This window comes from Heterodontus francisci, chromosome 13 (assembly GCF_036365525.1).
Source record: "Heterodontus francisci isolate sHetFra1 chromosome 13, sHetFra1.hap1, whole genome shotgun sequence".
Classification (NCBI taxonomy): Eukaryota; Metazoa; Chordata; class Chondrichthyes; order Heterodontiformes; family Heterodontidae; genus Heterodontus; species Heterodontus francisci.
The window spans coordinates 97,866,366-97,891,226 of record NC_090383.1 but is presented as its reverse complement, the minus strand read 5'-3'; the positions used below and the strand labels follow the sequence as shown (position 1 = coordinate 97,891,226).

At 40.8% G+C, this 24,861-nt stretch overlaps 1 protein-coding gene across 5 annotated transcripts in view; it reads right to left on the bottom strand.

Annotated features, from left to right (window-relative positions):
* Positions 1-24,861, bottom strand: part of ppp1r21 (protein phosphatase 1, regulatory subunit 21) — a 93,988-nt gene that overhangs the window by 16,909 nt on the left and 52,218 nt on the right. For all 5 annotated transcript variants that reach the window (XM_068045241.1, XM_068045242.1, XM_068045245.1 and 2 more), the window contains 7 exons: positions 24,611-24,760; positions 23,026-23,127; positions 22,842-22,930; positions 12,800-12,936; positions 10,739-10,831; positions 2,907-3,034; positions 814-966 (listed from right to left, as the gene is read on the bottom strand). In XM_068045241.1, coding sequence (XP_067901342.1) covers positions 814-966; positions 2,907-3,034; positions 10,739-10,831; positions 12,800-12,936; positions 22,842-22,930; positions 23,026-23,127; positions 24,611-24,760 — 852 coding nt within the window. The remainder of the gene's footprint in view (positions 1-813; positions 967-2,906; positions 3,035-10,738; positions 10,832-12,799; positions 12,937-22,841; positions 22,931-23,025; positions 23,128-24,610; positions 24,761-24,861) is intronic.

Here is a 24,861-nt window from a genome sequence, read left to right as displayed (position 1 = left end):
TTTGCCCAGTCATTTCCTGAAGAAGCTTTGTCTACACTACCTTTAGTTGGTCCCCTTTTCCATTCTCTGTCGCTCCAATGGATCTCAAACCAGGCACTGATTAATGGACTTATTACAACTACCAAGTCATCCCTTGTTCCTTACCACCTCCCCCACTGTACTAGAATCTCTCTATTTCCTTCCTCCAAAGTGAAAAAGAGAGCAAGAGTATTTGTGTATTATACATTAGATAGAGATAGATGGATATAAATAGAATAGATAAAAGGGCAGATATAATTACACATTAGGTATATATAAAAATATATATCCACTCATAACTTAGCAGCAATTCATCTGTTTTGATATCATAAAATAAATAGATTCAGTGGTTTATAATTTAACTACATGATAGAACTGAAATATTTGTTGGTTATTTACATAATTTAATACTTATTGGAACATTCAGTTCTTAAATTCTCTAACCCATGTGTGACAGCCACATGGAAACAAGAAAAGGATAGCTCGACATAAGTGCAAGATAATGATAATGACAGGCAAGACAGCTCATGATCCATATGATCACTTCTTCAATATCAAGTTACAAAGATAAACAATCTGTAGAGTAGAAATGCTAAGAAGCTCAGAGCCTGCATACACAACTGATCTTGCTACTGAACTACAATATCCATTTCAGCAAGTACAGCAAAGCAGAAGCTACTTACTTAAACTGAAATCCTTGTTTCAATCCCCTACCCGAATTCCTTCCCTTATCCCAGCATCAAATGTAGCATTAAATTAAATATATCAGTTCAGTATTAGCATATTTATACAAACCTTCTTTAGAGACTTAATATAAGCAGCTGCTTTCTTCTTGTTCTCCAGCATACATTCTGCTGCAGGAGGGTCTATTACCCCCATTCCTACCCTTGAGCCATAAACTGAAGGAGCTGTAAAGAAGTCCAGGTTGTTGCTGAAGAATGTACCAATCTAGAAATACAAAAACAATGGACCAACTAACAGTGCATGCATATCAAGAAGCTGCAGGCGCATTTGTTTTGCACAGTGAGAAACAATCATTTCAAGGACAAAGCTTTTCAGTTAAAGGGTATAACGGGCTCTCAAACAGGGTTGTCCAACATACGGCCCACCAAAGGTTTCCATCCGGCCCGCAGATGCAAACTGTACCCGGGGCCGTTCCTCATTCTCGTCAGGTCTTTGTTACTGGGAGATGGGAAATTTCCCATTGTCATCTTGCAGAGCGGCCTTTTAAAAAACGTTGCAAGTCACTTTCACAGCCGATAGCTGCTGGAACAGGAACGCGCTTCCCAACATCGGACAGATTCCGGGATTTAAACCCCGAATCTGTCCAATGTTGGGAGGTGCGATCCTGCTTCGGCAGCTGTGAAACGCAGCACAATGCTTTTAAACAAACTGAACAACCACAAAGCTGCTGTGCTGAGCACTCCCGCTCAGTGCAACTGTAATAGGGAGACGGGGGTGGAGGGGGTGAACCAACTGCGAGTGTAAGTCAATAAATTAGTCTTCTCATTTAAAGCTTCTTCAGAGAAATGCACATTAGTAAGATACATTTTTAATGCCTTTATCTTTCGAAATTTGCTCACCAGCCCCCCAGGCCGAATGAAAATCGCATTGCAGCCCTCTGCCCGAAAAGGTTGGACAACCCTGCTCTAAAACACGACGGTCATCTCAGAAGCTATTACAAGACCTACCCAGCTATTTTTAAATTACTTAATATTTTTAAAAATAGAATCAGAATGATACAATACAGAAGGTGGTCATTCAACCCATCGTGTCAATGAGCAGTCTTTGAACAAGCTATTCAATTAGTTCTACATCCCTGCCTTTTCCGCATATCCCTCTAAAATTTTCCCCTTTTAAGTACTTATCTAATTGTCCAATTTCCTTTTGAAAGTTATTATTGAATCTGCTTCCACCACCCTTTCAGACAGCGCATTCTGGATTATAACAACTCTCTGCATAAAAATCTCATTTCAATTCGTTCATTTGCCCATTAATTTAAATTGGTGTCCTCTGATCACTGACCATTCTGCCGCTGGAAGCAGCCTCTCCTCTGTGCCTGATCAAAACCCTTCATGATTTTAAACATCTCTGTTAAATCTTCCCTTAACCTTCTTGCTTTAAGGAAAACAACTTCAGTCTCTTCAATCCCTCTAAGTAACTAAAGTCCCTCATCTGGTTACCATTTTGTTAAATGTCCTCTGCACCCTATCCAAGGCTCGACATCTTTCCAAAAGTGTGGTGTCCAGAATTGGACATAATACTACAGCTGGGGCCTAACCAGTGTTTTATAAAAGTTTAACATAACTACTTTGGTACTTTATTCCTCTACTTAAAAAGCCGTATCCCTTTAAATTTAACAGCCATCTCAACTTCTCCTGCCACCTTCAAACATATGTGTACGTATACCCTTAGATCTTTGCTCCTGTATACCCTTTAAAAATTGTATCAAGTTTATATTGCCTCCCCTCATTCTTCCGAGCAAAATGCATGACTTCACATTTCTCTGGATTAAATTTCATTTGCCACATGTATGCCCACGTTTTCCTGAAGTCTGTTATCATCCTCCTCATTTCCTACATTTCAGAGTTTGTTAACGGCAAACTCCCCATTGAGATTTTATTGCAAGTAGTCAGCTGACCATTCAGTCACATAAAATAACAATTCCATTATTTCATGAAGAACTAATCCACCATATTAAGAAAATGCTGGAAAAGTACAAGTCAAACAAAGTCTGAAAAGGACAGGTTCTGTACTACCAAGCGACTATTTATATTATAAATTATCTAAGATTAAATATCAAGAAACTTTTATTAGCAATTAATTTTAGCAATCAGTTAAAAAATGGCAATAAGATTTTCCTCATTTTGTAGCTCATGAGCAGTTACCTTTCCTGTAACATTTGACAATGCTATGACAGAAGAAAGAATGCAGTCATTGGTAATTTTAAGCTTCTGTGTAATAGTGGGTAGTTCTTGCTCTAATGAAACCTTCTGACTGTAGTGCTTGGAAATATCTAATGTAGAAAAACAAAAACAAACACTCATTAGCTCTACAGCTACATTGATTTCACAAAGATAGAAATTTTAAAACCACATTTTTCCCCCCAAGAGGGTAGGCTTTGTACAAATATTTTGCTGGTTATTTTGATACACATGACTAAGATACATTCCTACCTAGCATTGACGTGGTTAAGTCAGATAGGTGCTGGTAGACAAAATAGACATTAACATGCATAATACAACCAGGTAAAGGAGTGTCACTTAATTCAGATAGGCAACATTTCTTCCCTTGAGGAAGGAGAAAATCTTGAAGCCAGTAAAGTGCCTCCCATCCTTATCCCAGAGATTAAATCACTAAAGGGAGTAAAGCATCAGGAATTGTTGGCATCCCAAGCATACTTGGAACATTATTGATAAATATGCTGGTGGATAAAGTCGAGATTGAACCCAAGATAAATGATACCAATATAAACGGAATGCACAGAATCATTACGAACAAAAATCCAGAGAGAAAAGGGGGGGCACGTTGTGGGGGGGGGGGGGGAGAAAAAAAAAATCGAATATTTCCCAGAAAGTGGAAGGGCACCCAATACAAATCTATCCAGCCATAATTGTTGTCAGAATCCCATTCTAGAAGGACACCTTTTGGTCAATGTGCAAAACATGTGCTAAAGTGTATTTATAAATCCTCCAATCCTTCTGAGAGGCATAAGAATTTAGATATTAGCTGGGGTGATCAAAAGCTTGGTCAAAATGGTGAGTTTTAAGGAGAGTCTTAAATGAGGAGAGGGAGGTGGAGATGTTTAAGAAGGGAGGGCCACAGTGTGAGGCCATGGGAACAAAGTTGAGAGTGTGCATCACAGGCCAAATATCAGGAAAGAGAGAGTTCGAGTTGGCTGCAGAGATAGGGTGGGGTGAAACTATGAGGGGATTTAAACACCAAGACTGAGTGTTTTAAATGAGGCATTAGGTGACAAATTCAAGTCAGCAGGGGCAGGGGTGATGGTGAGCAAGACTGAGTGTGAAATAGGGTATGGGCAAAAGGGTTTTGGATAAAGTAAAGTTCACAGATGGGTGAGAAATGACATTCTGGCAATTAGTCAAGTCTAAAGATTTCAATAGCAGATAGGCTGAGGTAGGGGCGGAAGCAAAAACTTCACTCTGGAAGCAACTGTAATCTGTGGAGGAAGGATACTCCGTCCTAATAAAAAAGTTAAATTGTAGGAGAACCTATATCTACGCTTAATGTCTATGCCCCATGAGGACTTCCTTGCATCCCTTAACTAACTACAAGATGCACTGCAGCAACTCACCAAGACTTCAACAGCACCTCCCAAACCCATGACCACTACCAAGTGGAAGGACATGGACAGCAGGTGCATGGGAACACACCACAAAGTTCCTCTCCAAGTCACACAACATCCTGACTTGGAAATATGTCGCTGTTCCTTATTGTTGCTGGGTCAAAAATCCTGCAACTCCCTATCTGACAGCACTGTGGGAGTGCCTTCAGCACATGGACTGCAAAGGTTCAAGGTGGCTCACCATCTCAAGGGCCCTTAAGATGGGCAATAAATGCTGTATTTGCCAGCAGCGCTCACATCCTGTGAACTAATAAATTTTTTTTCCAAAATCCCCACACATGCTGCAATAAAGAAGGCACAGTGATCATGTGTGCATACAATTAAGATAGGCTCCCAGCAGTCACAGGTACCAAGATCAAGCAGCCAGAACAACCCAAGGCTAACAGTAATAACTTAGGACTGGTGGAATTCTCGCAGGCCCTATGCACGAGAGAAGGAATTCATCTTCAATTTAAAATGCAAAAGACATACTCCAGGGTGAATTATTTCTTCTGAGCAACACAATGTAACATGGGGTTAATAGCCACCTCAGTTCATATTCCGGATTACACGCTAGCTCACTCTCACTCTCCTGGCACCGATGCCTCAACTTTGCCTTCCTTGGAGACCCAAAGTTTCCACCCATCTCCAGGTAACCTGTATTGAATGCCAAAGATTCCACATCTCCACATACCATAATGGAAAACCATCAAGGCAGTCTTGGAACAAAAAGTCATAGTGAAGGCACCACTGAACAGAGAACTATTCCCTAATCCCAGAATTTAATTCTCTCCTATTGAAACTCCTACACTACGTACTAGATACAAAGATCCTCCAAGACACTCTCAGGGCATCCACAATTCTGTTAAAACACAAGAAAGGTAAAGACCCCAGTTGCTGTAAAAGAGACAGCATATCCCTCACAAAGGATGGTCCCTCACAAATAGAATCAATCCCTTTTGCATGGTTAGGGGCCATTTTAGAATATTTTGGTATATTTGTCACAACAAAAACTTAGCAACCTGTACAAAAGAACCACCATCTCCACTCATCCATGAAGCACACATGCTGACATAACCAGATCGCACTTATTCAAATCACATCTAGCTGAAAATGAATATTCACCCTTCTTCTGAAATCAGACGCTCACCACCAAATGCAGAAAAATGCACAAATATCTTGCACTATAAATGTTAGTGGACTAGTGATCTAGAGCTTGGACTAAGGCTCCAGGGACACGAGTTCAAAATCCCACTGTGGAAGCTGGGGGAATTTAAATTCAATTAATTAATAAGATCTGGAATAAAAAGATAGCATCAATAACGAAACTACCAGATTATTGTAAAAGCCCATCTGGTTCACTAATGTCCTTCAAGGATGGAAATCTACAGTCCTCACCCAGTCTGACCTATAGCAATGTAGTTGCATCTTAACTGCATTCTGAAATGGCCGAGCAAGCCACTCAGTTGTAACAAACCTCAACATTGACTCCGACCCATTGAAGTCCTCTTGAAAACTCCTGCCGACTACCACCTAACACCTTCCTTCAGCTGATAAATCAGTGCTCTTCCATGTTGAACACCACTTAGAAGCATTGAGGGTAGCAAGGGCACAGAACATACTCTGGATCGGGGAACTTCAATGTCCATCACCACAAATGGCTCGGCAGCACCACTACTGAGTGGGCCGAGTCCTGAAGGACATATCTGTCAGATTGGACCTGCAGCAGGTGGTGAGAGAACCAACAACCTTGATCTCATTCTCACCAATCCACCTGCTGCAGCTGCATCTGTATTGGTAAGACCTTGTGGAGACAAAGTACCATTTTCATACTGGGAACATGCTCCATTGTGCTCTGTGGCACTACCACCATACTAAATGGGATAAACTCAATAGATCTAGCAGCTCAAAACTGGGCATCCATAAGGCACTGTGGGTCACCAGCAGAACTGTATTCAACCACAATCTGTAACCTCATGGCCCGGCATATCCCTCATTCTGCCATTACCATCAAGCCAAGGGACCAACCCTGGTTCAATGAGGAGTGTAGGAGAGCATGCCAGGAGCAGCACCAGATCTAAAAGAGGTACCAACCAGGTGAAGCTACAACACAGGACTAAATGCATGCTATAGACAGGGCTAAGTGATCCCACAATCAACTGATTGGATCAAAGCTTTGAAGTTCTGCCACATCCAGTCATGAATGGTAGTCAGTTAAACAACTAAATTGAGGGTCAGTCCGCAAGCAGGACCCTGAGCTTCCGGTTGCTTGCCATTTCAACACTCCCCCCTGCTCTCATGCTCACATCTCTGTCCTGGGATTGCTGCAGTGTTCCAGTGAACATCAACGCAAGCTCGAGGAACAGCATCTCATCTACCGATTAGGCACACTACAGCCTGCCGGACTGAACATTGAGTTCAATAATTTCAGAGCATGACAGCCCCCCACTTTACTTTCATTTTTAGTCATTTTTAGTATTTTTTCTTCCTTTTTTTTTTACATTCCTTTTTACATTTTTTACAATCTTTTTTTGCATTTATTTCATTTCATCTTAGTTTGTTCAGTTTGCTTACCCACTGTTTTTTTCAGGTTGTTTTTCTTCAGGTTTGCACTTGCTGCTCTTCAATATTCAGTATATTCACACCTAATCTGTACTAATGCTTTGTCTTTCAACACACCATTAACATATTGTTTGCCTTTGCTCCGTGACCTTTTGGTCAGCTATGTGGCCTGGTCCAATCTGCACCTTCTCCTTTGTTATCTCTTGCCCAACCCCCACCTCACTTGTTTATAATCTGTGACTTTTCTAATATTTGTCAGTTCCGAAGAAGGGTCACTGACCCGAAACGTTAACTCTGCTTCTCTTTCCACAGATGCTGCCAGACCTGCTGAGTGATTCCAGCATTTCTTGTTTTTGTACTAAATTGAGGAGGCAGCTCCACAAACATCCTCAAAGATGGCACAGACAAGCACTTCGTGTGAAAGACAAGACTAAAGCATTTGCAACCATCTTCAGCCAGAAATGCTGACATGATCCATCTTGGCCTCTTCCTTAGGTCCCCACCATCACAGATGCCAGTCTTTAGCCAATTCAATTCGCTCCACGTAATATCAAGAAACAGTTGAAGGCACTAGATACAGCAAAGGCTATGGGCCCTGACAACATCCCAGCTGTAGTACTGAAGAATTGTGCTGCAGAACTAGCCGAGCTGTTCCAGTACAGCTACGACACTGGCATCTACACGACAATGTGGAAAATTGCCCAAGTGTGCCTGCCCACAAAAAGCAGGACAAATCCAATTAGTCCAATCACCACCCCAGTCTATTCTCAATCAACAAAGTGATGCAAGGTGTCGTCGACAGTGCTATCAAGTGGCACCTGCTCACTAATAATCTGCTCACCAATGTTCAGTTTGGGTTCTGCCAGGGCCACTCAGCTTCAGATCTCATCACAGCCTTAGTCAAAACATGGACATTAAAAAAAAAAGTTGAATTCCAGAAGTGACAGTGACTGCCTTCAACATCAAGGCAGCATTTAACCAAGTGTGGCATCAAGGAGCCTCAAGAGAATTGAAGTCACTGGAAATCTTGGGGGAAACTCTCCACTGGTTGGAGTCATACGTAGCACAAAGGAAGAGGGTTGTGGTTGTTGGAAACCAATCATCGCAGCCCCAGGACATTGCTGCAGGGAATTTCTCAGGGTAGGATCCTAGGCCTAACCACCTTCAGCTGTTTCATCACTAACCTTCCTTCCACCATAAGGTCAGAAGTGGGGATATTTGATGACTGCAGAGTGTTCAGTACTATTCGTGACTCCTCAGAAACTGAAGTAGTCCATGCCTGCATGTAGGAAGACCAGGACAATATTCAGGCTTGACCTGATAAGTGGCATGCAACATTCATGGCACACAAGTACCAGGCAATAACCATCTCCAACAAGAGAGGATCTAACCATCTCCGCTTGATGTTGAATGGCATTTCCAACACTGAATCCCCCACCATCATCATCCTGGGAGTCACCATTGAACAGAAATTAACTGGACCAGACACAAATACTGTGGCTACAAGTGCAGGTCAGAGACTGGGAATTCTGCAACAAGCAACACCTCCTGACTCCCCAAAGCCTCTCCATCATCTCCAAGACACCAGTCAGGAGCGTGATGGAATACTCTCCACTTGCCTAGATGAGTGCAGCTCCACAACACTCAAGAAGATCGACACCATCCAGGACAAAGCAGCCCACTTAATTGGCAATTCATCCATTACCTTAAACATTCACTCCCTCCACCACCAGCGCACAGTGGCAGCAGCATGTACCATCTACAAGATGCACGCCAAGGCTACTTCGACAGCTCCTTGCAAACCCGCAACCTCTATCACCTAAAACAAGGGCAGCAGATGCATGGGCACACTACCACTTGCAAGTTCCACTCCAATTCACACACCATCCTGATTTGGAACTATATTGCTGTTCCTTTGCTGTCACTGGAATTCCCTTTCTAACAGCACTGTGGGTGTGCCTACACCAGACGGACTGCAGCGGTTCAAGAGGAGCCTCACCACCACCTTCTCAACGGCAATTAAGGATGGGTAATACATGTTAGCCTTGCCAGCTACACCCACATTCTATGAATAACATTTTTTTTTTTATAAACTTGCTTGCACTCTGGGCATGAAGAGTGTGGGATAAACCCCAATCAACGTAACTACGAGTATACAGTGTCCCTTCCTCAAAGATGGAATAACCCACAGAAACCAAGGCCTAACAAGATATCTCATTCTCCTAATCTGTATTTTTCCCAGTGTAAGCATAGTCACGCCACAGAATTGAAGGTAAGAACATATTATGTGTGAGCACAGTGTAAACAAAACATGCAAAGGCTTCATTAAATGTACACTCATAAAACGTGTTAATGTACAATGATGTAAAAATGTGTATGTGATTGTACACTTAAATAGCTTCATAAAATACCTTTGAGAATTCAATTTAAATGAAAAATAAGTATGCAGCTTTTTCGGACAGAATTGGCTCACTTGGAAGTGACTGGATTGATTCACAATGAATCAATTACAAACAGTTGCAGTGCTTTGGAATCTGCCAGTGGTGATGTAAATTAGTGCTCAGACACACTGCAGTGGAAAAACAAATCTAGAAACAAACAAATGAACTGCGATCTAAAACTACTTGAATGGATCCATAATATGTGAATAGTCTCACAATAATTCCAAAGGGACTTTAATTCAGGAGATCACTTGTTCAGGTCAATTAGAGGATAAGTTAATATTGAACCTTTAAATAGGAAATAACTCCACTTACAAAGAAAATCAAAAGTTTTATTAAAGGTAAAAGGAATACAGAATGTATTTAAACAAATGAACAAAATGATTAGAATTGTGTGACTGCTTTTTACTTCCAGACTGAACTACTCCTACAGCCTTCCGTCTTCGACCCTCCATAAACAAAAATCTGCTGCCCGTATTGTAATCCACACCAAGTTCTGCTTATCCATCACCCCTGCTCTCACTGGCTCCCAGTCCATTGCTTCAAATTTAAAATTCTTCCACAGCCTTGCATCTCCCCATCTCTGTACCTCCTCCAACCCTACAACCCAAGAACTCCACTTCCCCACCCCCCACCTCTGATCTCTTACATAATCTGCCACGGCCTTTACCCCATCGGTGGCAGCTATGCCTTCAGTTATCTAGGCCTTAAACTCTACAATTCCCTCCTCCTTTAAGACCCTTTCTCAAAATCAGCTTCTTTGACCAAGATTTAAGTCACCCCTTCCAATATCGTCTTTGACTCGGTGTCAATTTTTATTGGGTTATGCTCTTATGAAGCGATGCAGTTTATAAATCCTAATGCAATATACAAGAAGTCAGTTTATAATATACACAGCAGAATACCTTGACCATTTCTCCAACAATGATTGCATGAATCAAAGCAGATTACTGATCAGGATCATTTTACATGGTTGAGGAAAAACAACTTTGAGTAGACAAGTAGCTGGGTTTTGTGCTAGTACACAAAGTGCATTGCAACAGACACCATGACTTTTTTTTCAAATCAAAAAGAAAATGACATTATACACACCCTTAAAGTTGTAGACAGTCATCTAGTACACTGGGCATACAATTTACATCCCAACATGAATTTGATAAACAATTCAGCAGATACTATGGGCATAGAAGCTTTAAGAGTTAGAAACAGGTCATGAAAAAAAAAGTGAGGAGTATGTTGATCATTGCTACATTTTTATTATTTTGGCTGTTTAGTTCAAAATTCTATTGTCTTTCAAAACTGTTATAAAAGCACAGTTAAACAACAGTGCAGCAGATCCTTACATCTTACTGAAAAGGCCATAAAGACTTGCCTTTCATGACATCATGCAAGGAATGAAGACAAGCAGCAAGTTGTGTGAAAACAACATTATAATTTGTCTGAAGGAGCATTTCAGGTTTTGTACCTAAAAGGAAAAGATGCAGTGAAAAAAATTAATTTTCATACATCAGTATTGTGAACCGGCAAAACAGGTTTCTTTAAATCACCTCCCACTCCCAGCTGCATAAAAAACTTTCTCAGTCCCAGCCTCATTGCCCACCTTATAGTTTTCAAACAGATTTCAGAAAAAAAAAACCTGCAGCATCTAACAATTCAAGTAAATTACTCATTTTTCCAAAAGTAAATTTATATAAAATTATGCAGAATCATATTTCATGCTTCCCAACTTCTCATGCATGATGCAATTCAATAATGGACAAAAATCTCTAACAAGAGCTAAAAGTCTAATAAATTCTCAAGCACATCAAAGTAATTGAATTAAAGTAAAAGAATATGCACATCATCAAATCTGGTATCTTGCATGTGATTATCATGCAAAATCAATGTACTAGGACTGGATCTTCAACTCAATGAGATTATCTCAGCACATCTAATTGTGAAGAGAAGGATATAACATTGGCTTGACTCAATAAACTAGCTATTAGACTTAAGCAAAGGAGACAGGTTTTGAGTTATCTTCACTTCCTTTACAGTTATGGACTAGCTACTCAAACAAGACCATAAAATAGATTTTGATGAAAGCAGCCCCTTAGCCAATGTGGTCTACTGTTCCAGAACACACACCTTTCAAGTTTTTCCATTCCAGAATCCAGTTGTTTCTTCAATGTTTTGATCTTATCCACCCTTCATGGCTTTCCATCTATTGATCATTGTCTGTGCGGAGGTAAGTTTCCCTGACAACTGCCTTAAGATTGCCTAAACCTATACTTTCTTATTTTGCTGCACAGTGTATCTCAAAGATTGTTCTAGGTTTACTTCTATCATATTATTAAATATCTTGTTATGATCCTGTAGTTTTTTTTTCTTTTATGGGAAGTATGTGGTGTGCCTTTAAAGCTGAAAAGGATCAGTACTGCATTAAGAACCAGCAAGCCTAAGGAGTTAGAAAAGTTGCATTCTGGTTGCTGTGGGATACAACCATACGGAGAGGGAACCAACCACCTTCAAAGAATGCATCCTGGTTAACCAGCAACAACCAGAGACTGAGGATCGAGAGATACAACGTTGCCGATTGACATTTGAAACCAGCTGAAAAACTGGCTTTTGAGACACAGTTAACAGAGACAGCTGTTCTGCCAGCACGTACTGAAGGAAATAGAGCTCTCTTTCTCGGTTTATTTAAACCCCATTTGTTATACTCTGAGTTTTGAAAAGTCAAGCTATAGAAAAAAAACCAAATTTGTTGATCGGTGTTCATCGCTGGAAGCAGAGCATCACTTCAACTGGAACTAGACTACTGACTGTCTTACTGTTGAAGAACCTTTTTCCCCCCCCCCAATCAGATGGCTGTGAGGACTTCAAGCAACCTTGGACTGTTCCACATTGTAAGATTCCACTTTGGCAGGAGCGTAAATCTGTAAGGATACTAATTTTTTCTATTTTAGTGTTTAAGAATTTAGTTTTTCTAATTAAAGAGTTAATTTGTTGATCTAAAGACACCTGGTTTGGGTAGCCTCATTCGGGGGTTAATAGATGCTCAATTTGGCTGTGGTTTTAATTTGGAAAGTTTAAAGTGATATGTTAAGCGATTTGTGGAATTGTGGGACTGATTTGACAGTGCATTGCTCCCACCGCAATCAGAATCTGTTATTTTGTCTTGAGCCTAACATTATATACTCCTAAATTTCCTCTCCAACTACTTTAGGGTTCTACAGCATTGATCATAACTATTTTTTTTTTCCACAATAAGATTAGCCTCATTACTTTCCTGTACACCACCTATACAGTCATCCCAGCCATCTTAGGTTGCAACACTCAAAACTGAGATGCATCATTACCAGCTACTGGAGACAGATCCTTCAAGAAATGTACACAGTGACTTTTGTGACAAATCTCAAGTGACATAAACAACAAAGCCATTCTGTGAACTCACTTGGTAAGGCAAGGAGACTTATGTAAACCTGCAGCTTTTCAAAGACAACAGTCATCTTTTGCATGTCACTCTGCAGTTCCAAGTTTCTTGCTTGCAAATTAGCTGTGCAGAGCGAGTACTCGCATTCCTCCTCCAAACTAGAAACAGTTCAACAAGGCAAAGTTATTAATAGGTTTCCTTATAAGCATCTAAGCCAAGTCACCCATTCTTTAATGCATTTCTGAACAGGTCAGTCAAAATTGAGACAATTCCACATAAACAAAATGAACAAATGTACCTTTTAGGATAGCTTCATGGACACTGTGGGAGGTATGTACATGTATCAATGCTAAAACACTATGTGCTGTCAATGAGCATTGGCAATACAGGCCAGGTCACTGATAACTAAGAGTGAATGATGGCCATGATTCCTTTAGGGGTAAAAGCAGCACAGAGGTTTGCTGAAATCATTCAAAAACAATCCACGCATTAGGGAGAAATGAACACAAGCTGATTAGAAAAATCTATTGCAAATTATAAATTCTCTTTCACCCGATATTACTGCACCTCAAAGAAATATTAACTTATGAGTGAGCAGCTCTACACCTGTATCATTCAAGTTTTCATTCGGTAATATCAGATATAGAATTGGAATCACGATAACACCTGTGTTTAGAAATAGATATGTAGATGGTCTCAACATGTCAATTTTTTGTCAAAACTCAGATTCTGTTTAAAAAGGAAAGTCACTTACCCTGCCCGGTTTTAAACAAAATGGGAATAGCAGCTTTGACAAACTGATATTCATATCCATGCTGTCAAATGAACCTAGATTCTGATAATGCAGGAATCACCCATCAAGCTCAGGGGAAAAAACCCAAGTTTTTTTCATTTACTGTGCTAGCAGATCTCTTAGCATTTCTTCGTGGACAAAGGTTTTGGGAAGCTTGTACTCATCAGATACTAGCAGATACATAAGCAACATAAGAGAAAGGAGCAGAAGTAGACCATTTGGCCCCTCAAACCTGCTCGCCATTCAATAGGATCATGCCTGATCCAACAGTGGCCTGAACACTTTCCTGCCGGCCCCCATAACTCTTAATTCCCTTATAGATAAAAAATCTGTCTAGCTCAGCCCTGAATATATTCAATGACTCAGCCTCCTCTGCTCCCTGGGGTAGAGAATTCCAAAGATTAATGACCCTCAGAAGAAATTCCTCCTCATTTCCATCTTAAGTGGGAGACCGTTTATTTTGAATCTGTGCCCCTAGTTCTAGATTCTCCCATGAGGAAGAAACATTCTTTCAGCAACTGTCAAGCCCCCCTCAGAATCCTATATGGTTCAAAACGATCATCTTTCATTTTTCTAAACTTCAATGAGTATAGACTCAACCTTTCCTCATAAGGCAACTCCTTCATCCCAGGAATCAACTAGTGAACCTTCTCTGAACTGCTTCCAAGAAAGCATATCCCTCCTTAAATAAGGTGACCAAAACTGTATGCAGTAATCTAGGTGTGGTCTCACCAATGCCCTGTACAATTCTAGCAAGACTTCCCTATGTTTATACTCCATCCTCCTTGCAATAAAGGCCAACATTCCATTTGCCTTCCTAATTACTTGCTGTATCTGCAGGCTAACTTTTTGTGATTCATGTACGAGGATACCCAGATCCCTCTGTACCGCAGTATTCTGCAGTCTCGCTCCACTTAAATATTCTGCTTTTCTATTCTTCCCGCCAAAGTGGACAACCTCACATTTTCCCCCATTATACTGCATCTGCCAATTTTTTACCCATTTTTTAAAAAACCTATTTATATCCCTTTGCAGACTCTGTGCCCTCCTCGCAACTTGCTTTCTTTCAGCAGCAAATTTGGCTACAATACACTCGGTCCCTTCATCAAAGTCACTAATACAGATTGTAAATAGTTGAGGCCCCAGCACTGATCCCTGTGGCAATCCATTAGTTACAGTATGCCAACCTGAAAATGCACCATTTATCATGACTCTCTGCTTCCTGTTAGTTAGCCAATCTGCTATCCATGCTAATATATTACCCCTGACACCATGAGCTCTTATCTTGTGTAGTAAACTTTTATATGGCACCTTATCGAATACCTTTTGGAACTCCAAATACACCACATCTACTGGTTCCCTTTTATCCACACAGCTTGTTACATCCTCAAAGAATTCTAAATAATGCGTTAAACACTATTTCCTCTTCATAAAACCATGGTAACTCAGCCTTTCTTAAAACCATGTTGACGCTGCCCGATTGCATTATGATTTTCTGAGTGTCCTGCTACTATTTCCTTAATAATGAATTCTAACATTTTTCCCAATGACCGATGCTAGGCTAACTGGTCTATAGATGCTCAAATAATTCCCCTTCTCAAAACAAACTTCAATCTAATTTACTTATTCACCCGCCTTGGTGAAAAATCACATGAAATGTTTATAATTTACATAGACTACAATTGCACACTATCGATGTACAAAGCAGGTAAATGGGTAATTCTGAACATTCTTATTTTCAAAAGTAAATCCACAAAGCAGAGTTTACCATTTATCAAATATACTTCGGAAAATAGAAAAAAAAAGTGACATGGTCCCCAGTTAGTGTTCAGTGCATTTGTGATGTGTTGTACATCAGCCTTTACTTAAAAGGAACATACTGAGATTAAATGTAACTACTTTTTTGGAACTCCCACATTGATATCACAACCAAGCGTCGAATGCTAGTGTCGTGGGGGTCGGTGAGAGGAGAAAAAGTTTGGGGTTCAGAACTTCTGTTTTAAAACAGTCTAAACTTAGATATATTATATCCAATTTGTTGCAGCTATTGCATTATTGATGTGATTATGACAATGGTAAGTTTAAACCAACAGTCAGTGACCAGTATATTGTTACGAAAATGCTTCCATTTTTCTACATTTTTTTTTTTGAGGACTTGCGTTAAAACTGAAAAGATTCCATGGATTAGGTTTTTTTTAAACCAAGTTCACCGACAGGACAAGATGTTGTTTGAGGGCCACCTGTGCTGGAAACCACCTGTGGGTTGGGCTCAGTAGGCAACGGAGCCCTTGGTGACTGGGGGAAAAATAGTTACAGAGAAGCCACGTCAAGGTTTGTGGAGATCAGGAGGTCGACTCTCTATTTGGGGTTTGAACATTGTGGTGTGAACTGTTTGAAGACAGTAGGTGTTTTCCTGCCAAGGAAAAATGAAACCACCCAGCTCACCACCTTCTTTAACTCTTTGAAGAAATCCTGCCGAGATCCAGTGTGGGAGAGTTCCGAGGAGCTGGAATAAAAAAACCTGTGATTCAAGTGTGCGCTGGTGGAAAAACCTTGATGTCACATTTTTCCCAGAAAGCCTACTAGAATAGTTCTCGACATCTCCAGAACAGATTGCTCCTGAAACATACCCAGGGACTCATCTCCGCATACCCGGATGCCAGACCAAAAAAAAAGGGACAACTGACTTCCTTACATATCTTCTTTCACCAAGCATTAGCAAATATTTGGCCAAAGCAGTTTTTTTTTTTGTCTTTTTTGTAACAGACCTCTGCAGAGTGAATTTCTCTACTTTTCCCAGTGTGTGCGAGAGCAAGTGTAATTGGGGAATTTTTTTTTTAAAAAGGGAACTTTCATATTTAAAAAAAAAATCGTGTTAATGCTTTGCTTCGTTACTGGTCAAGTCTTGTTTTATAATAAACTGATAATTTTGTTGCTTGTAAAAGAAACCTGGTTGGTGTATTTTATTCTGGGATAAAAAAATGAAGTATTGATTGGCTGTATCAGTAACGGAGTAAACATTTAAATAGATGTTGTGACCTGTGGAGAAGTGGAACTAGAAAAGACAGTGCACTCCTTCCGCCTCTGTCGTAACGTCTAACTGGGGGTTCGTCGCCTGGGGTACCGAAATCAGACGACGTGCAACTGTAAGTGGGATGATACCAATTGAAAAGAGGAAGTTAAAAAAAAAAAAACAGGTTTCTTGTGCATTAAAGTTACACTACCAGAATGTGTTTGTCAGTTGCTATGATCTTTCTGGGGAAGGAGGATGTATCCCTGAGTGATTTGAGAAACTTAACGAAGGCTAGGCTGAGGAATTGGCAGAACTGTTGGTGTTACTGTTAAATCCAGGGGCTAAGAAAGCAGACATAATTGTAGTAATAGCACACCATTTGAAACTGGAAGGTGGCAGCAAACCAGATAATAGTTCAGTTGAATTAGCTAAAATTCAGTTGCAATTGGAAACAAAAACACTTGACCTACAATTGCAAAAGGGAGCAAGCAGAGCAGCAGGAAAGAGAAAGAAAAAGGAAGGGAATTTGAATTTAAAAAGCTGAAACTAAGACAAAGGGGTGGCCTCGACTCCAGGGAAAATTCTGGTGAGGAAAGATCAGACTCCAGCCCAGGACCCAGTGGAGAGTTGTTTAAATTTGTACAAGCCCTCCCGAAGTTTGAGGAAAGGGATGTATAGGCATTTTTCATTTCTTTTGAAAAGATAACTAGACAGATGAAGTTGACAAAGGAAAGGTGGACATTGCTCATGCAAAGCAAATTGATGGGCAGAGCTCATGAAGTTTATGCCATGCTTTCTGAGGAGGCTTCTGCAGATTATGAGATGGCAAAAAAGGATATTTGCACTGCTTATGAATTGGTCCCTGAAGCGTACCGGCAGTAATTTTGGAACCTCCAGAGATTGGCTGGGCAGACTTTTATAGAATTTGAGAGGGCAAAGCAACTTAATTTTGATCGTTGGATGTGGGCACTAAAGGTTAGAGGCCACGTATAAGAACCTTAGAGAAATAATTCTACTGGAAGAATTTAAAAGTTCATTCCCTCCGTTAGTAAGAACCCATATAGAGAATCAGAAGGTTTCAACAGCTAGACAGGCAGTGGAAATCGATAATTAAGAGTTGTTTACAAGCCCAAATCCTTTGTCCATCACTCCCATAAACTGGAGAAGGATAGAAGGTGGGAGGGTGAAAGGAAGGCTAATAGCCAGGGACAAGAAGGGACAGCTGGGAATGCCCCAGAATCTCTTCCTCAGGCCAGAAAGGAAGGTGCTGAGGGTGGAAGGGAGGCCCGAAAGCTCAAGTGTTACCATTGCCTCATGCAGAATGCTGGAAATTACAGGGTAAATCCATGGGACTTATTGGGGTGCACAAAGCCAATGCAGAAAAGGGGGCCCTGACTGGGAGTACAACAGATCAGGCTGTAGCTCTGACTGCAGCTGTAAGGCCAAGTACAGAAACCACCGAGTGCGGGGGACGTGAACAAGATTCCTGAGAGTTATAGGGTATTATTGTCAAAAGGAAAAGTAACTCCTTATCTCTCAAGTGAGGTAGGTAAACCTACTTGGGGATATAGGAGCCACCCAAACTCTTTTGCTGAGGAAAGGCATAACTTTTCCACCAGAGCGCACATTGAATGCCAAGATTTTAGTGAATGGTATCGGCGGAGAGTATATACCCATACCTTTGTATCGGGTAGACCTGGAGTGTGACAATGGCTGGAACAGTATCTGTAGGCGTTGTCCATAGTTCGCTTGTAGATGGAGTTGACCTACCCCTGGGGAATGATTTGGCCAGAGCAAAAGGTAGTAGCTTCTCCAATAGCCACGGAAAAACCAAGTGAAGTTAAAGAGACAGAACAGTTGCAGGAAAAGGTTCCAGGAATTTTTCCTTAATGTGTAGTAACCTGAACAATGGCTAAACAAGTTTCATTGTCAGAGGTAAAAGTAGCATCACAGACAGATAGCTGAATATCTGAAACTTTCTTTGGGGATTTGGATAATCCGAAGGAAATGTTTAATACGTCTTCTCTGATCAATGCTCAGAAAGCCGATCCGGAGTCAAATAAAGTGGCACAATCGGCTCTAACTGAAGTTGAAACAAAGGGAGTTATGGAAGGCTACTATATTAAAAATGGGATTCTGATGAGTAAGTGGAGACCTCCTCACAGTTCTGCGGGACATGTGGGGATCCAGAAGACCCAGTCACACATAGGCTGACCTTTTTACTGGCCAGGTCTTTCCAGGGACGTGGTGCAGTTTTGTAAAATGTGCCATACTTGTCTGACTGTGGGAAAACCGCAACCTACCATAAAACCAGTACTTCTAATCCCTGTACCAGTTTTTGGGGAACGAATTAGTAGAGTGTTGGTAGACGGTGTAGGACCTATACCGGAAACAAAAGCGGGACACCAATATATACTCACCATCATGGATATGGCTACTTGGCTCCCAGAGGCCATTCCCTTGAGAACAATTTCTGCTAAGGTAGTGGGAGAGAAATTAACCTGGTTTTCACGAGACATGGTTTACCAATTGAGATTCAGTTGGATCAACGTTCCAATTTTATGTCCAAAGTTTTCCAGGAAGTTATGGACAATTTGGGTATAATACAGTTAAAGTCTTCAGCCTACCACCCAGAGACACAAAAGGCTTTAGAACGGAACCATTAGACCCTCAAAACGATGATCAGGTCATACTGTGATGAATATCCCCTTGATCAGGATAAAGGACTAGTATTTCTTTTGTTTGCCATTAGGGATTCACCTAATGAGTCTACCGGTTTTAGTCTTTTGAATTAGTTTAGTTTATGGACATGAGATAAGAGGTCTTCTAAAATTAATTTAAGAAAAGTTTTTAAGAACAGAATCTTCTGTGTTAGATTATTTATCTGTGTTATGGGAACAGCTCACGAGAGCCTGCAAAGTGACTCAAGAACACCTGAAAGCTTCCCAAACAACCAAGGAATGGGCAGACAAGCATGCCAAGAGCCGACCATTTCAACCAGGGGATGAGGTGTTAGCATTATTGCCTTTACAGGGTGAACCATTGAAAGCACAGTTCAGTGGTCCATATAAAGTGGTCAAAAGAATTGGTAAAGTAAGTTATGTGATTGACACCCCAGATCGCCGGAAAAAGAATCAGCTGTCATATCAATATGATGAAACAATATCGACAGGAGGAAGATGAGCAAGAACAGGTATGTCAACTAATAGGGACAGTGAAGGATGAAAGGGATAGTGAGGATGAGGCAGACGGAGGTTTAGACTATTCCCAAATTGAACCTCCTACTATCCTGTTGGCTAATACTGAATTGTTAGGGAGATTGGACACTATGCTTTCATATTTAAATGCAGAACGAGAAGACCCAACAAGGCTACTCACAGCATTTAAAGAAGTCTGTAGGGGTAAGCCATATCTGGAGTATTGTGTGCAGTTTTGGTCTCCTTATCGGAGGAAGGATGTTCTTGCTATGGAGGGAGTGCAGCGAAGGTTCACCAGACTGATTCCTGGGATGGCAGGACCGACGTATGAGGAGAGATTGGGTCGATTAGGCTTGTAATCGCTAGAGTTTAGAATAATAAGAGGGGATCTCAGAAATGTATAAAATTCTAACAGGACTGGACAGACTAGATGCAGGAAGGATGTTCCCGATGGCGGGGGAGTCCAGGACGAGAGGTCACAATCTAAGGATAAGGGGTAAGCCATTTAGGGCTGAGATGAGGAGGGATTTCTTCACCCAGAGAGTGGTGAACCTGTGGAATTCTCTACCACAGAAAGCAGTTGAGGCCAAATCATTAAATATATTCAAGAAAGAAAGAGTTAGATATCGTTCTTAGGGCTAAAGAAATCAAGGGTTACAGGGAGAAAGCAGGAACAGGGTACGGAGTTTGGACAATCAGCCATGATCATATTGAATGGCGGTGCAGGCTCGAAGGGCCAAATGGCCTACTCCTGCTCCTATTTTCTATGATTCAAAGCCAGGATGTACAACCTTAGCCACACATGATGTGGATAGAGAGGAACCCTTTCCTATAAAACAGCATCCCTATCGCTTAAGTCCAAAGAAACAGGCCCAGGTGAAAGCAGAAGTCCAATACATGTTGGAAAACCACTTAGTTGAACCCTGTCAAAGCAGCTGGAGTTCCCCAGTGGTATTAGTGCCTAAACCTGATGCATCAACTAGATTTTGCATCGACTACAAAAAGGTTAATCTCATGTCCACAAACTAATTCAAAAGGACTAAAAAACGTTAGGTGAATCCCTAATGGCAAAGGCAGACTCCTAACCAGTCCCTTGCTTGGAAGACTTTATTAGCTACAGGTAAAGAGTGAATGAGAATGAATGTGTAAATGTGTGTTTTAATAATTTTTCATCTTCGTAATGAAACACAATTAACAATGGCATTTCATTCCTCCAAGGATGGAGGTGTTCTGAAAATTATTCCATTAAAAATTTTTTTTGAGAACTTGTGTTAAATCTGAAAAGATTTCATGGATGTGTTTTTTTTTAACATCAAGTTCACCAACAAGACAAGGTGTTGTTTGAGGACCACTTGCGCTGGAAACCACCTGTGGATTGGGCTCGGTAGGCAGTGGAGCCCTTGGTGACCTGGGGAAAAATAGTTAGAGAAGCCACATGTCCAGGTTTGTGGTGGTCAGGAGGCTGAATCTCCGAAGAAGGGTCACTGACCCGAAACGTTAACTCTGCTTCTCTTTCCACAGATGCTGCCAGACCTGCTGAGTGATTCCAGCATTTCTTGTTTTTGTTTGAGGCTGAATCTCTGTTTGGGGTTTAAACATTGTTTCCAGTTTTAGTTGTGGTGTGGTGTGAACTGTTTGAAGACAGTTGGTGTTTCCCTGCTAAGGAAAAAGAAACCACCCAGCTCACCTCCTTCTCTACTTCTTTGAAGAAATCCTGCCGAGATCCAGTGTGGGAGAGTTTAAAATCCCTAGTGGCGCACAGCTCCCAAGCAGCTGGAATAAAAAATCCTGCGATTCAAGTGTGTGCTGGCAGAAAAACCATGATGCCAGGTGACTACTCGAATAATTCTCGACATCTCCAGAACGGACTGCTTCTGAAACGAACCAAGTGACTCATCTCGATGCCAATCCAGAAAAGGGGCAACTGACTTCCTTCCAGATCTTCTTTTTCCGGCAAAAATTAGCAAGTATTTGGCCAAAGTAGTTTTTTTTTGTCTTTTTTCGTTACAGACCTCTGCAGAGTGAATTTTTTTCCAGTGTGTATGCGTGAGTGCAATTGAGCAAATTTTTTTTTTTTTTTTTAAATCGGTGTGTTTGCTTCGTTACTGGTTAAGTCTTGTTTTATAATTAACAAACTAGAAAATTATCAGTTTAAGAAACCTGGTTGGTGTACACACAAGTGCCAGGCAATGACCATCTCCAACAAGAGAGAATCTAACCATCTCCCCTTGAAATTCAACGGCATTACCATCGCTGAATACCCCACTATCAACATCCTAGGGGCTACCATTGACCAGAAACTGAACTGGAGTAGCCATATAAATACCGTGGCTACAAGAGCAGGTCACAGGCTAGGAATCCTGAGGCGAGTAACTCACCTCCTGACTCCCAAAGCCTGTCCACCATCTACAAGGCACAAGTCAGGAGTGTGATGGAATACTCTCCACTTGCCTGGATGGATGCAGCTCCAACAACACTCAAGAAACTCGACACCATCCAGGACAAAGCAGCCCGTTTGGCACCCCATCTACAAACATTCACTCCCTCCACCACCGACGCACAGTGGCAGCAGTGTGTACCATCTACAAGATGCACAGCAGCAATGCACCAAGGCTCCTTAGACAGCACCTTCGAAACCCGCGACCTCTACCAACTCGAAGGACAAGGGCAGCAAACACATGGGAACACTACCACCTGCAGGTTCCCCTCCAAGTCACACACCATCCTGACTTGGAACTATATCGCCATTCCTTCACTGTCGCTGGGTCAAAATCCTGGAACTCCCTTCCTAACAGCACTGTGGGTGTACCTACCCCAAATGGACTGCAGCGGTTCAAGAAGGCAGCTCACCACCACCTTCTCGGGGCAATTAGGGATGGGCAATAAATGCTGGCCTGGCCGGTGACGCCTACATCCCATGAATGAATAAAAAAAACACATTGGAAAGTCTGGAGTATAAAATTTGAAACAAATCTCTGGAGATAGAGTGTCTGCATTATCAGTGTATAAAAAAGCATTTCACCATGTGGTATACAAGTTGCAAAGATTAACTGAATTTACCTTTTCAATTGGTATGGTAGAATTTTCTTTAGGAAGCAAACATAAGAAGTAATGGCATCTGAAAATGGTTTAAGTTTCACAGTAGTTTCCTAGAAGAGAAAGACAGATTCTCACTGGTATATACATCCACATTAATACTGAAAGAAAAAGAACTGTATTTAAACTAACTTTAGTAAAAACTTACCAGTGTAGTAACAGTTTCTTCAGTGACGCTCTCAAATAGGTGCAACATTCCTTCCTCTAGGGGACGAACATAAGAGGCATTTTCATGCAGGTATTCAGAAAACTAAATAAAAGGAAAAGAAAAATTACTTGGTGTATATTTGGATATGCAATAAAATTAAGTAGCATCACTTTATCTAGAATGCTCTGAAATAATTTAGTGCTTCACAGAAAACACAAAACAAGTGTAGCCTTTATAATTATATCAAAGAGTTAGAATAAAGGAAAGTTCAACACAGAAATAAACCAACTGGCCACATTAGTGCCAGATCGACATCAGAGCTAACACCACCATTCTGCTCTTTCCTAGTCTTTCAGCATTTACGGCAGTATACATGAGTAATTTGTGCCATGACATTTGGCAAGTGTAGTATGCTTGGGAGGAACAGGAGACTTTGGACCCATGGTTCTCAAAATTCTCCACCATTGGAGTTTCCCTTGTCAAGTGTGGATCTGCTGTAGACTAATTGGCAGAGATAGATTGCTATAATTAGTCAATAAATCTATTGCCATTGCATCGCCAGGGTGGTAGAAGGTGGCTGCCATCAGGATAGACATGCCACTTTAACTGAGGGGGCAACTAAAGACCATTGTGTGCATGAGAGAGCCTAAGAGAGCGAGCGCACGAGAGATTAAAGATTATTCTAGCAACAATTAGCATGTCCAAAATTGACCAATTTATTAAGCAAGTTCTTGTGGCTGAAACTTGAAGTCCTGGCATTAGAATGTTCGAGACTGTGACTGAATGATGCAACAACAGCTGTGATCATGTGATGGTTGAAGGTTGCTGATGCACGCTGAATAGACAAGATACTAAGAACTAGGCTAGAGATCATAAGGCAACTTGCAGTAAAAGAACCAATCAGGTGAAAAGGGAAAAAATGCCAGCTTGCAAAGTGCATAAGAGGCATCTTACACTTTTAGTTAGTGCAATGGGAAGAACGTATGCCTACGTTCAATTGTATCATCTCAGACAATAATACTCTGCTTGTAAATTACTTTTTATACTGAATAAAGCGATTGTATTTAGAACCACCAACTGACATTGTGACTACTTGTGAACCACACAATTTTTTTTAACAACCATAACTTTTCTGTACGTGCAAAACATCAATTTATCTTTTGCAAAGATGTTTGTTCATCTATTGTGCATTACAAGAATGTTCTGCCCTTCTTTCAGATTAACAGCATTTCCTGTTTTATTTTCACAGTATTCAGAGCCTCTGCCTTTTTATTTAAAAATGAAGTTTTTCCCTCTTTAGATACTCCCTAGCTCTCTCACTAATCCCTGTTTATAAGTGGATCTGTGCTGACAACCCCTCCTAATGTTGCACTCTGGAATAATTCTCTCTGCTGCAAGAATCTCAGTTATGTCTTAGTTAGCTAAACATAAGCCAACGATAAAATATATGCAAAACACTTAAGGAACTTAAATGATTGCATCATGACCGAAGTTTTTACTGGTAACATAAAGGGTATACTTCATTAAAGTTGCTGTTCATCCTGCTATTAGGAACAGCAATTTTCTAAGAAGAAATGCAACATACCTTTTGGTTCAAAGGAGATATAGTATCTGTTGCAGAGTCAATTGGGTAGATCTGAATTCTTTGCTCAGTATAGGTGTGAAGATTTAGCAATGCTCCCACCAAATCTTGAAGAAAAGCCAGTGCCTGTCCATTAACATCACGAGCTTTCAGCTGAAAGTTAACAATTCTTTGCGTGAAATATAGCATGGTAATTAGTTTTATGTAGTACTACCTCAGCAGTTCAAAAAAAAAAATTATTTACCCACAATTGA